This window comes from Coenobita brevimanus, chromosome 86, assembly GCF_032717465.1.
Source record: "Coenobita brevimanus isolate Jiangsu-jjx chromosome 86, ASM3271746v2, whole genome shotgun sequence".
Taxonomy (NCBI): Eukaryota; Metazoa; Arthropoda; class Malacostraca; order Decapoda; family Coenobitidae; genus Coenobita; species Coenobita brevimanus.
Window position 1 is genome coordinate 22,345,644 of NC_137039.1, and position 13,389 is coordinate 22,359,032.

The 13,389-nt window shown below is 42.5% G+C and overlaps 1 protein-coding gene across 1 annotated transcript in view; it reads left to right on the top strand.

The window, feature by feature from the left end:
• Ube4A (Ubiquitination factor E4A) overlaps positions 1 to 13,389 on the top strand; it is a 200,247-nt gene that overhangs the window by 134,526 nt on the left and 52,332 nt on the right. Inside the window, exon 10 of the mRNA XM_080280834.1 lies at positions 856 to 997. Within this exon, the coding sequence (XP_080136960.1) occupies positions 856 to 997 (142 nt within the window). The remainder of the gene's footprint in view (positions 1 to 855; positions 998 to 13,389) is intronic.

Here is a 13,389-nt window from a genome sequence, read left to right on the forward strand (position 1 = left end):
GCACTGGTTTTAGGCTTGGGTTAGCTTCTTTTACAGCTGTTTGCCATTTAGATTGGCTTTAAACTTTTTTTTGGACTTATTTGGGTGGATTTAGGACTTGGTTGGGGGAGAAACCCAAGGCTCAAAAACGCATCCTTATACTTCACATTTTAAATCCACCATGAGATACGATACCCTGCCTAGTGATGGGTTTTTACTTAACCAGTTGCACTGTTAAACTGGGGTATGGCTGTACAGTAATCATCCATCACAGCAGTTCTCTCATGTTGCATAGAAAGAATTACCTGTACAGTATATGATTAGATTGGAGAAAAGGGTATATGATAGTGAGTTTGAAGGTGGGGGGGGGGGGGAAAAAAAAAAAAAGCTATAACCAGTAAGGTAAAGGAAAATGAAAGCAAGGTATGGTACAGTAATTAGAGAAACAAAGAATTAATGGGTTGAAATAGATGGATAATACTTATATTGATAGGCACATAAAAAGGCTTGAACTCATTATTTTTTTTCACTTGCCAGTTGATGGAATTATTTCTCTCTTACAAGTGGTATGAAATACATTAAAAGGGAACTGTGTGAGTGACTTGACTGTGTGATGAAGCCAAGAATTTTGAAAGGTTAAAGGATGAGTGAAAATGACATACCCGGTATGACATTTCAGAGGGTATTCTGTTCATAGTTTTACTCATATGCATTCCTGTTCTTGTTTCAGAATCTTTTTCACCCCAATAATTTGTAGTTAATAAGGTTATAATGATGATGATGGTAATGATGAATAATGATGAAAAGAGATCAATGTATTGCATTTATATATCCTGACAAAGCTAACTATGTATATCTGTGCTGTGTTTGTATCAGGGAGGGTGAAGAGTGGTCTAGCCTGACACCCCAAGAGCGTGCTGAGAGGGATCCTGCCCACAACAGGATGACATTGTTGGCCCGCTTCCACAACCTGATGGGTGCGGAAACCATCCAGACTCTCATACGGCTCACCAAAGAGGTACTAGACTTCATGGGGGTGGTGGGGGTGTTGACAAGACTGGTACCGTACTGTATATGACTATTCCCATTGATGTAGGAGACGTGTAGTGCTGCTTCCTTAATTATTTAATTTCTTTCATACCTTATGCATTCTTTAGTAGACAGGAGGTACTGTATGTTATGTATATCTATTTAATGTCATTACAGACACAGTTGTACATGAGTAGTATGCAAAAAGATTATTAAGCAGAGATGTCCAAAGTAAAACCCAGAGGAAAAAGTTATGAAATATCTGAAGCTAACCAGAAACACAGCCCATATTCAGCTGACTCTTGTCCTCAGTCGTCCTTGGAGAATTTCTGTTACAAATGTTTTTTAACTCAGTAGTCAGTAGAATGGTCTTACAATACTGGGTTTCAAGAGCAGCTTTATCAGATGAAGCACATAATGTGGAATATGTATGCCTGTCTGATGGAGCTGAGAGTTTCAAAGGCTTGAGTGATGAGTGAATGATTGTGTGACTCATTTTTCCTTATGTGTGTATGGCAGTTGGTGGTTTAGTGGGTAATTAAGGCACTCTAATCGGATTCGGCCTGTGCAGGTTTATATCCAAGGGGTTGTTAGGGTTTAGTGCTCATGTAATGTGAGGAGTAAACTATAGCACCAGTTGAACAGGGCAGTACTCCCGAGGTAGATGGCAAGCTGGTGATAGGGAGAGCTGGAGCTCTTGTTTCACCTGCCTTCAGGACTTGATCCTGACCCTCTCCCTTTGCTGAACATTTTCAGTGCTGTCATTTACACAGAGAATAGGCCAGCATACTCTCTTAACCCCTGAAGCGCGGGTCGTCGCATTTGCAACGCTCGCCAAAAAGGACATAACGGCGGATCGTCACGTTTGCGATTCGAGTTAATTTTGAATAAACGCGGGCAAGGATGTTCCAGCTGGTATTGTCTATCAGTACCACCACCCTTTAGCTACAATTAGCATACTTTACCTTTGTACTACTGACCTCCGTTGTTGCCAAGTATCGCGTTTTTCCCCCCCTCCCCCCCCACCACGGCCCAGCCAGCCTGGCTGTGATATATGGCAGCGCTCTGACTGCTCAGAACTGTAAATCTGCGCTCTCCTCTCACAAGCAGTTTATGCTAATAGGAAACGCTTGTTTCCCCAGTTGTCACACTAGCTTTTTTTTGCGCGGTTTGCCCCTGTTTAGCGTCAGTTTACCGCAGGCTTTCAAAGTGACATTATGGCGAGTTCTAGCTCTTCTGAGTCAGTGCGAGCGGCCAACAGGAACGAGAATAAAGTGACGGGCATAAGGCAAAATAAAAAGCGCGCCGCGGTGATCTTTTGGGAAGTAATATGATTGAAAATAATGTAGTATACGTGTTTTTAGCTGTGAAAATGGAAATGTTTGTTGAGTGACGGGAAGACCGCCGCCGCACTGCATGTCGGCCGTACGCTTCGTTGATTTTAGCCTTATTTTCAGTGCTTATTGTACAAATACGGATTCCAAACTACTTGTACATTGTAGTATAAAGTTTACTGTGACAGAATGAGGCTGTGGTAGAGGGGAAACCGGGTTGCTGGAGGTGTGAAAGTGAAGATTTGGTTACCCAACTTTGCAAGTCTCCACAAGTCCTTGGGTAGTCCACGAAGGCTCAACACCTGTCTCTGGAGAAAGCTGAATGTAAGTACTATCTGCCATAAAAATTATAATGTTCTAGGGTTAATCTCTGATTTTTGGCAAATATTTTCCTACAGGTACTCAGACCGCGATACAACCCCACCACACGGGGGGGGGGGGTCGGCTGTCGACGGCCGCGCTTTAGGGGTTAATACCTCTACCTTCAGCTGTCTACACCACACTACGTGCACATAAGATATCACATCTTCTATTCCCAGTCTCTTTAGCAATGGCTGCTGCAATATTACATTCTAACGAGGTGGTACCTCGGATTGCCACCACCGGCAGGGTAGGGCTGGGAGCATAGGGTCTTTCTGGTTGCCATCAAACGACTGTGCCGGCAGCGACTAGTGCAGTTTCCAGCCATGCTCGTCAGTGGAAAAGTGAAAGTGCTGCCTTGTTCTTCACCAACATCCATGGTCTCAGTGCCAATTTAAATTCAGTTTATTTTTTCCCACAGTCCATATCCCCTCTGGCCCTATTCCTCACAGAACCACAAATCTCACCCATGACTGAAATATCCCCATTTTGTTTTCCCAGTTACCATCTCACAAACTTTCGTAACAAGGGCGGCACCTGTTGTTATATCATATCTCAATATGCAGTTGACACCATTTTAAACTTCACTTCATCCAGTTTTGATTACTCATTGTATAAACTGTCAAAATATTACCAAATATATCTGTGTAGTCTGTCGCTCCCCAGTGCTTCTTCGGAACCCAGTGTATTTGATTCCATATCCACACAGTTGAGTAACCTTAACCTTGCCCTTAGCACCGAAATTACCTTTCTGGGTGATTTTGACATTCATAATGTTGAATGGTTATTGCATTCTGCCCGGACTGACGATGCTGGTCTAGAGTGCGAGCTGTTTGCAGAATCATTTAATCTCACACAGCTGGTAAAGCAACCAACCAGAATACCAGATAATCCTGACCATAATGCCCATCTCTTGGATCTATTCCTGACAAATAATCCAGATTAATACAGGATAGAGGTATTGTCTCCACTTGGATCCTCTGACCAAAGTCTCATCAAAGCCTCATTTGGTAGCCCCCCCAAACCTCCCTGTTCTGAACCTGTCAGGGTGACCTGATGACACTTTGATAGGGCAAACTGGGATGGATTTAGAAATTATCTTGCTGACATTCCATGGCAGTCTTTCTGCTCTAGTGATGCCAGTTCTACCCAGTCCCACATTTGCGACTTAATACTAGCTGGTATGGATTTATTCATACCAAGTCAACAGTTCACTACAAGATTGAATTCTCCAAAATGATTTGATAGCAACTGTGCCAGAGTAACAGCCCAAAAGTCATTAGCATAACTCTTACTTAAAATTAAAAACATCTGAATCACTCTCCAAATATAAAATTGCCATAAACCATGCAGAAGCTGTAATAAATCTCGCTAAATCAAACTTCCTTCAAAATCAAGCATCAAAACTACTTAACACCCTAATGACAAGAGAATATTCTTGTCAACTCTCAATTCTTTCGATAGTAACTTTAACAAGTCATCATCCATTCTCCCACTAAAATCTTCAGATGGCAACATTACAAATGACTCATGTGGGAAAGCAGATATCTTTGCCAGTACATTTGGCAATTCTGCCATAGAGGAAGCCAGCCAGAACGTCCCAGTACAAGAACTTGACTCTCCCGAAATTGTTCCACTTAATATAGACAAGATACGTAAAATCCATCCTAGACAATTTATCTGCCAACAAAGCTCCAGGCCCAGATGGAATTCTGCCAATTGTTTTGAAAAAGTGTTCCCCAGAACTTGCCTCTGTTCTTGCTAAATTATTCAGACTATGCATACGTACTTCTTCATTCCCTAATTCATGGAAAGAAGCCAATATCCACCCAGTTCCAAAGAAAGGAAGTTCCTCTGACCCCTCTGATTACAGACCAGTAGCTGTCACATCTGCTCTTGGTAAGGTATTTGAAACTTTAATCAGTAAGCACATAGTTAAACATCTTGAATCCAACAACTTAATTAGTCACAGACATTATGGTTTTTGCCATGAAAGATCCACCAGTAACATACTCAGTCTCCTGACTCACACCATCCATCAATCAATCGGTCTACGTGGAGAAACTCATGCAGTAGCCCTTGATATTTCTAAAGCTTTCGACAGAGTATGGCACCGTTCCCTGTTGTCCAAACTCCCTTGCTATGGACTAAAGTTTTGTGTTCTTTTGATTTCCTCATATTTCGGTGGCAGAAAAATAAGAGTAAAAGTCGATGATGTATATTCCAATTTCCACTCAGTTAATGCCAGCATGCCACAGGGATCAGTTCTGGCACCAACCCTGTTCCTGGTTCATATTAATGATCTCATATCTGTCACCCACAATCCCATCCATTCATATGCAGATGACTCAACACTTCATAGTTCATTCACACTCAGACACCCATTTACAAAGTCTGATATCTTCAGCTCTGAACTCAGTACAGCCATCTCCATAAATCAAGACTTAACAACAATCGGTGAATGGGGACAAAACAACCGTGTCTCATATAATGCATAATGCTAGTAAAACTAAATATATACAATTTACTAATAGACAGGTATTGCCAGATTTGTATATTACCTTCAGTGCTACAAATATTCCCATCTCCAAAATATTGAAATTCTTGGTGTCTCACTTAACAGTGCCCTCAGCGCTGGACCTCTCATGTCAGATCACTTGCTAAAACCACTTCAGAGTAACTTGGATTATTGTACAGAGTCCATAACTTCTTCACTGACGAGCAGTTAGCTATAATTTATAAGAGTCATGTACTCTCTCATCTTGAATACTGCTCACCCATGTGGAATGGATGTGGAGAGGTTGCATTAAAACAACTAGACAAAATTCAGAACAAAGCTGTTAGAATTATTAATAACCCTGATATTACTAATAAACTACCTCTCCTACAAGTAAGAAAGAATGTTGCCTCTCTTGCATTATTTTACAGATATTTTTATAGCAAATGCTCAGACGAAGTTGCGTCCATTGTGCCACCTCTCCATGCCTTCCCTCATGCTACACGGGCATCTGGTAGCGCTCATGACTGGAATGTCACTCAGCCATATTGCAGAACTTCTGCCTATCAGAATTCTTTCATTCCCCAAACTGCATCTGTCTGGAACTTGCATCCCCAGAGTTGTTTCCCCCAAAACTTCAACCTACAGCTGTTCAAGTCTAACTGTTACAGATATTTTATGAACAGTGAACACCAGTAATCTGGTGTATGGATTAGTTTTTTTTTTTTTTTCACCTTCCTCTGTTCTGTAAAAAAAAAAAAAACAGTGATGAGTGAGGCTGGTCACTCTCATCTTAAATGTCAGGACCAACTAGCTTAGCCCTGGGCTCCAGCGTTCCTCATGGGGCAACATAGGATTTGATGATGGATGAATGGATGGATGGGTCTTGTCCACACATTGAATGTGTGGGGGAAATGATGCTTATAATAATGGTTTTATATATATATATATATATATATATATATATATTATGTGAGGAAGAAGGAACTAAAGGCTGAGCCCACATGAACATTCCTTCCAAGAAAGAAAGAAAAAAAAAAAAAAAATACAAAAAAGAGCCAAATTCAAGATCCATTCATTTTGAGATGCCTGGACACACTGCATTTGAAAGACTGGAGGTCATAGGCAGCAGGAAATACAGACAGAGGGAGACAGTTCCAGAGTTGACCTGTTGCATAAATGAAGGACTGGGAGTAATAGTTAACTCTTGCATTAGAGAGTTGGACAGAAAAGGGATGAGAGTTCGTTGCTAGATGGGTGCTACGCGCCTGTCATAGAGGTGGAGGGATGCAAGCAGACAGTTCAGAGCAGTGACCATTGAAGTAGTGACAGAAAAATGATAAAGAGGCAACAGTGCAGCGAAGAGACAGAGGTTGAAGGGAGCCAGTAAGAGGAGAGTTGATGAGACTAATAGCCTGTGACTCCACCCTATTGAGAAGAGCTGTATGTGGGGAGCCTCCCCACACATGAGAGTTGTACTCTAAACAGGGGCAAATAAAACCCATGTATAAAGTCAACAACTGTGCTGGGGTAAAGAAGGCATGGAGTCAGCTTAGCACACCTAATCTCTTGGAAGCAGATTTTACAAGAGATGCAATATGATCTTTCCAAGATAAGTCCCGTGTCAATGAAACCCCAAGCACGTTCAAGGATGATGCAGGATTGAGCTGGATATTACTAAACATTAGTGGGTATTTCTGTGGAAGATTTTGACGGGTTGATAGGTGTAAAAACTGAGTCTTTGATGTATTAAAAACAACAAGATTGTTTTTACCCCAGTCAGAGATACGAGCCAAGTCAGACATTAGGTGTGCCATAGCCTCATCCCTTGTTTGTTGAAGTAACTGCTGGGATGGACGTTGCAGGAACCGAATGGAAAGGTGAAGGGTGGAATCATTGGCGTACAAGTGGATAGGGTTAGATGTACAGCTTAGAAGATCATTGATGAATAAATGGAAGAGAGTTGGTGATAGGACAGAGCCCTGAGGAACACCACTGTTGATAGATCTCGGAGAAGAACGATGGCCATCTACAACAGCAGCTATAGAACGACCAGAAAGGAAGCTGTAGATGCAGGCACCGAAAGAAGGCTAGAAACCATAAGAGGGCAGTTTGGAAATTAAAGATTTATGCCAGACTCAGTCGAAAGCCTTTGAGATGTCAGGTGCAGTGGCAAAGCTTTCGTCAAAATCCCGAAAGGAGGATGACCAGTATTCTGAAAGGTCGCCAGTGGAGCATCCCTGACGGAACCCATACTGACGATCTGAAAGAAGGTTGTGATAGGAAAGATCTATCTATCTATCTATAGCCTGATGCCCTAATCCTGCAAAGGGTGATCGCAGACAAAACGCCTCCAAGTTGCTCTATCACCCACCATTTGACTACCCTCCTTCCAAGTCACTCCCCCCTCCCTTATATACCTCTCAGCTCCATCCCTCCACCTCATCCTTGGTCTACCCCTCCCTCTCCTTCCCTCCACCTCACCTACATACACCTCTTAGTCAGTCTTTCATTCTCCATTTTCTCCACATGTCCAAACCACCTCAGTGTTTTTCTCCTAATCTTCTCAGCCACATCCACCCCACAATGTTCCTTCACTTCTTCATTCGTCAACCTGTCCCTCCATGTCACTCCACATGCTCCTCTCAAGTAAATCATTTCCACTCTTTCACTCTTGACTTGTTCCCCTCCTGCAAGGTCCATGCCTCATTTCCATATGTCAGGGTAGGGATCACAGTACTATCATGCAGTGACCTCTTAACTTCCATACTCACCTCCCTATTTCTCATCACTCCTTTCAGTGAACCAACAACCTTCCTTCCCTGCTGTACTCTTTCATGCACTTCATCCCCCAAAGTTCCATCCTTACTCATCACACTACCCAAGTACTTGAATGCACTCACATTCTCCATATCCTCACCATCCAACTTCACTGTACATTCTGTGACTTCATTCCTCTCAAACTCCACAACTTTACTCTTGTTTACATTAACTTTCAGATTCCTCTTCTTACACACTGTCCCAAATTCATTCACCAAACCTTGCAACTCCCATTCATCTTCACTCAACAATACTGTATCATCAGCAAACAGCAACACCGGAATCTTCCAAATCTCACCCTCATTCATTAGAGCCACATCCACTGCCCTACCTTGTACCTCCTTTACAACCCCACCCATGTATATATTAAACAGCCATGGAGACATCACACAACCCTGTTTCAGTCCCACATTGAGATCAAAGAACTCACTCAGCACACCATCCACTCGCACCGTAGCCTTAGCTCCTTCGTACATACTCTTCACAGCACTCAACAATTTCCTCTCCACTCCATATATTCTTAATACCTTCCACATACCTTGCCTATCAATTCTGTCATAAGCTTTCTCCAAGTCCATGAAGGCAGTATACACTTTCTTTCCCTTCTCTAGATACTTCTCCACTAAACATCTTAGAAGAAATATCTGATCTACACACCCTTTTCCCTTCCTAAATCCCCCTTGTTCTTCTCCAACTAGCTCCTCTGTCATATGCCTAACCCTATCAATGAGTATTCTACCATATATTTTTCCAGTCACACTAAGAAGACAAATACCCCTATGGTTACCACATACTTCTCTCTCCCCTTTTCCTTTGTATAAAGGAACAATTATACCTGATTTCCAGTCCTCTGGAACCCTTCCCTCTTCCCAAGCCAATCTACACAACTTCCATATCCACTTGACAACAATCTCATCCCCATACCTCAGCATTTCACCACACACTCCATCAATTCCTGGGGCCATTCCCATCTTTATCTTCTTCATTGCCTCCACTACTTCCGCCCTACTGATCTCTTCCTCCCTCCTCTCATCTCTTCTTCTCCCAGCCATTCCCCAACCACTTATACTCGCACTGCTCTCATTCTCATAGTTCTTCTTCCTTCACCTCAATTTCTTTCTCTTCTCCACCAACAATTTATTATTCCTATCTTTCACTTCCATACTATTTTCCCTATCACACTGCCTCCTTCCAGAACAATTTCTTACTCTCCCTCCATTTCACACTCAGATTCCTCCCAAATTCTTCATCCACTCTCTTCTTACTCTCATTCACCAGTCACTTCACCTCCCTTCTCCTGCTCACATATACCTCTCTCTTCTCTCTCTCATCTTCTCCCCTACCTCTGCTTGCTAGCCATTCATTATATGCCTTCTTCTTGTGTTCCACAGCTCATTTCACCTCATCATTCCACCATGCTGTCCCTTGTACATCCCTGCATCTCCTCCTCACTCCACAAACTGCCTCACACGCTGCGCCTATCTCTTCCATGAATATCTTACATACGTCTTCCACCCCTTCCATCTGCTCTATCTCATACCTTCCCAATCTTTCTTCCACTATGCTCTTATACTCTGCCATTTTCTCACTATCTTGCAAATTCTCCACTCCTCTCACAGGAGCTTGTTTCCTCCTGTCTTCCCCTTCGTCTCTTCAACCATTTTCTTTGCAGCTTTACCTTGGCCATCACTAAGTGATGGTCCGAGACTCCGTTTCCCCACCCTCTCCACACTCTTGCATCCAACACTTGTCTTCTCATTCGCTCATCCACACACACATAGTCTATCATTGCCTTTCATTCAACAAGTTCACCATCCATCCTCCTCATTACTCTCCATGTATACCTGTGGATCATCTTATGCCAAAAGTAGGTGTTAGCTGTTGCCAACCCCTTACCAGCACAGATGTCCACCAAAGCACTACCATTCCCATCTACTTCAGCTGGCACACCCCACTGACCAACCACTCCATCCACTCGTACATTCCCAACTTTGCCATTCATGTCTCCAATTAACCCTTTAACCGCCGGTGTAATTCCAGAATGACATTGCAAAAACTGGACCAAACCCGGGTGTCATTCTCGAATGTTTGTGAATATTTTGAATACCCCGCGTTTTTTCCGTGCGCCAATTGTTTCAAGGGAGAGTAGCTATTAAGTTCTTTCACGCCAGCTGACCTCCACCTCCCTCCTCCCACCCCCTGGGCCCCCACCTCCCACCCCCCAGGCCCCCCACCCCACCCCTGACCAACACGCATCAGTATCTGTCCGGCTGTGTGAGTGACAACATTGCTGATGTGGCAGTGAAATGAGGGCAATTACAGTGCCTTTTACCTGCCTCAGTGAACACAGAGTGGGTGTTTATTGTATGTGCAGTGTTCATATATGTTTATAGTATTATTATCAGAATGAGGTTGGCATTTGGTAATGGTGTGTGAGCGAAAAATAGTGATTACAACACCGCTGATGTGGCAGTGAAGTGCGGGCAATTACAGTGTCTTTTACCTGCCTTAGTGAACACAGAGTGGGTGTTTATCGTATGTGCAGTGTTCATATATGTTTATAGTATTATTATCAGAATGAGGTTGGCATTTGGTAATAGTGTGTGAGCGAAGGTAATGGTGTGTGAGCGAAAAATAGTGATTTTAGATCGCTCACTTCTAACGGCACTGCCCATCCAGTGATAGTCAAAGAAATCATGAAACCTACATCAATGCAAAGCCGAAGGTTAGTACTTTCTAATGGTACCTTATTTTTCACTCTAGATTTATTCTGTGCGGAGTTATAAAGGTTTAAAGTTTGTTTACATTTTGGCTGGAACCCCTGCGGGAGAGGCCAGTCGGGGCAAAACAATGCCCGCGGTTAAAGGGTTAAAAGCACTCTCTCGCTCCACTCAGATTTGTCCATACATGCTTCTACACACGCCCAAAGCCCACCTTTCACTCTTGCCACTCGGTCTTCTGTCGGTGCATACGCACATACAAGCACCCACGCTTGTATACCTACTTTCATCCTCACCCATACAATCCTTGCACCCACTGTTCCATACTCTTTTATATTCTCCTTCCACTTCTTGCATATCTTCAGACATACTCCCTCTCTTGCCCTGTCATTCTCATTAACTCCCACACGTATACCTAAACCATATTCCCATTCTCTCACCCTTTCACCTTTCCATTTAGTTTCAGTCAGTTCACTTACTGTATATTCACTCTTGCATCCTCAAGCACCTGAACAATCTCTCGCTCTTTCACTTCATCATTCACTCCTCTCACATTCCATGTCCCCACCCTAATAATGTCCTTTGTCCGTTCCTTAGTCATCAACATATGGTCTGTCCTGGTCCGAGGCGCTTTATTTGCTTGTTTAGTTAGTTCTTTTTACGGGGTGGGGCACTAACTCACCACCAAGATGGTGGAAAGATGCTTTAAGATTTTCCTGTTTAGAATTGACTCAAAAACTTTTGAAACACAGGATGTTAAAGCAATTGGATGATAATTAGAGAGTTGGGAATGGTCACCCTTCTTTGTGACTAGCTGAATGAGAGCAAACTTCCAGCAAGAAGGAAAGGTACAAGTTGAAAGACAAAGGCGAAAGAGTTTACCTAGGCAGGGTGTAAGCACAGAAGCACAGTTCTTGAGGACAACAGGAGGGACTCCATCAGGCCCATACAATGAGATTTAAAGGTTGGAGGCGGCATCAGGTGGGATGAGTGAAGCCTTGTGACCTGACTGGCCGCCATATTGTTGTAGGCTTATGGAGCTTCAGGGCATGTCAGGGCTAGGCTCAAGGAGGTTTAGATTTCAGTTAGCTGCAGGTCAGAGAGGGGATACCCTTACCTCTTTAGGCTGGAAACATCCTTTACAAGCAGATAATAATTTAGAGATAATGGGGTGCATTGAAAGTGGAAAACAGTATCTTAGATCTTTAGCAGTATCTCCTGGTAATGTGCCAATGGTTAAATCCAAAAGAAAGACTGGATTTGTGGGATTTCTAGTTTGTTGCGAGAGTCTCCAGAAGATTAATGAGATGCTAATAATTTCCCCAAAGCCATTTCAGAACTATTTCTTAACTTATAAAATGAGCCAGGATCACATTGAACTTTTTGGGGGGCAAAATCAGAAGTATGGGAGGATGCAACAATAATCCTTCAGCTCGCCAGTTCTCAGCAGCCTATAAGAAGGTAATGCTTTACAATGACATTGAGGAAGTGTCACGAGGAAACTGCTTAGCCTTAGAGGACATACCAATTTTGATGGCTTCTAGTAATTATCTAAGTGATATAAGTGCCGATGTTCCTTCAAGTAGAGTGATTAATACCTCTGTGGACAAAAGCAGACTTCCAGATGATGATGATGATGAGTGTCTTATGCAGAGAGATAATTATGATGTATTAGGAATGAAAAATGGTGACACTGTTTCTCCTATGCTATCACCATATTCTGAAAAAATTGTTGCATACATAGCAGGATTTGTATCAGTGAAACTTAACAGATCTTTGAAGTGTGAATGTTGCTGCAGTGCACTGTTTACCAAAAACTGTGATAATTCTCATGCACTGATTATTAAGAAAAATAAAAGAAACCTGTCATTCCCCTCAAAAGATGTCATAGATATACTGTATGTTGCTTAAGTGAAAAGATATTCAGAGAAAAAACATTGCTTGGTAAACAAATACACCTCTATGCAGAGCTTTCAAGAAAAAATTGTCACAAAATTGTAACTTATGTCTTATCAGAGTGCTTAGACAAATCAGTATTTCCAAGCTTGACAGTACATATGTCAGACAGTGACCCTTTAAGGAATCATCTTGTGTTGTTAATTGAAGCAGTAACGGAGACATATCTCCAGGTTAGATACAACTGTGCTGGTAAACAGTTCACTGCACAACAATCATCTCTTAAAGGTATCAAGAGCAGAACTGCAATGAATAGTCTACTATTATTCAGTGGGTTGTAGAGTAATGTTAGTGAAATGTTCATGTTAATGTAGTCATAGCATGCAGTAAATGGATCACAGTAAGGTCATCATTTCATTTAAATAGCTAAATGAATAATATAAATGAGTGTGGGCAGTATAACTAGTAATAATAGAATAGGGCGGGTAGCTGCCTGGAGCAAGTAAGCCTACAACAATATGGCAGACGTGCTAGCGGCTGACTTCACCTGACAGCACGGAGCGAGCATCTTGTGCCGCCTCCACCCATTACTTCTTGGGCCCTTATGCCTTGTTAGTATTAAGGCCAGTGATGGCAGAAAATACATCAGCTGAAGAAATTTTAATGTCAGCCATGAGGAAGTCAGAGGGGGGAATTGATGGAGGAACAGCACCAGAATCGTCTAAGGTGGAATTGGAGGAGAAAGTCTGAGCAA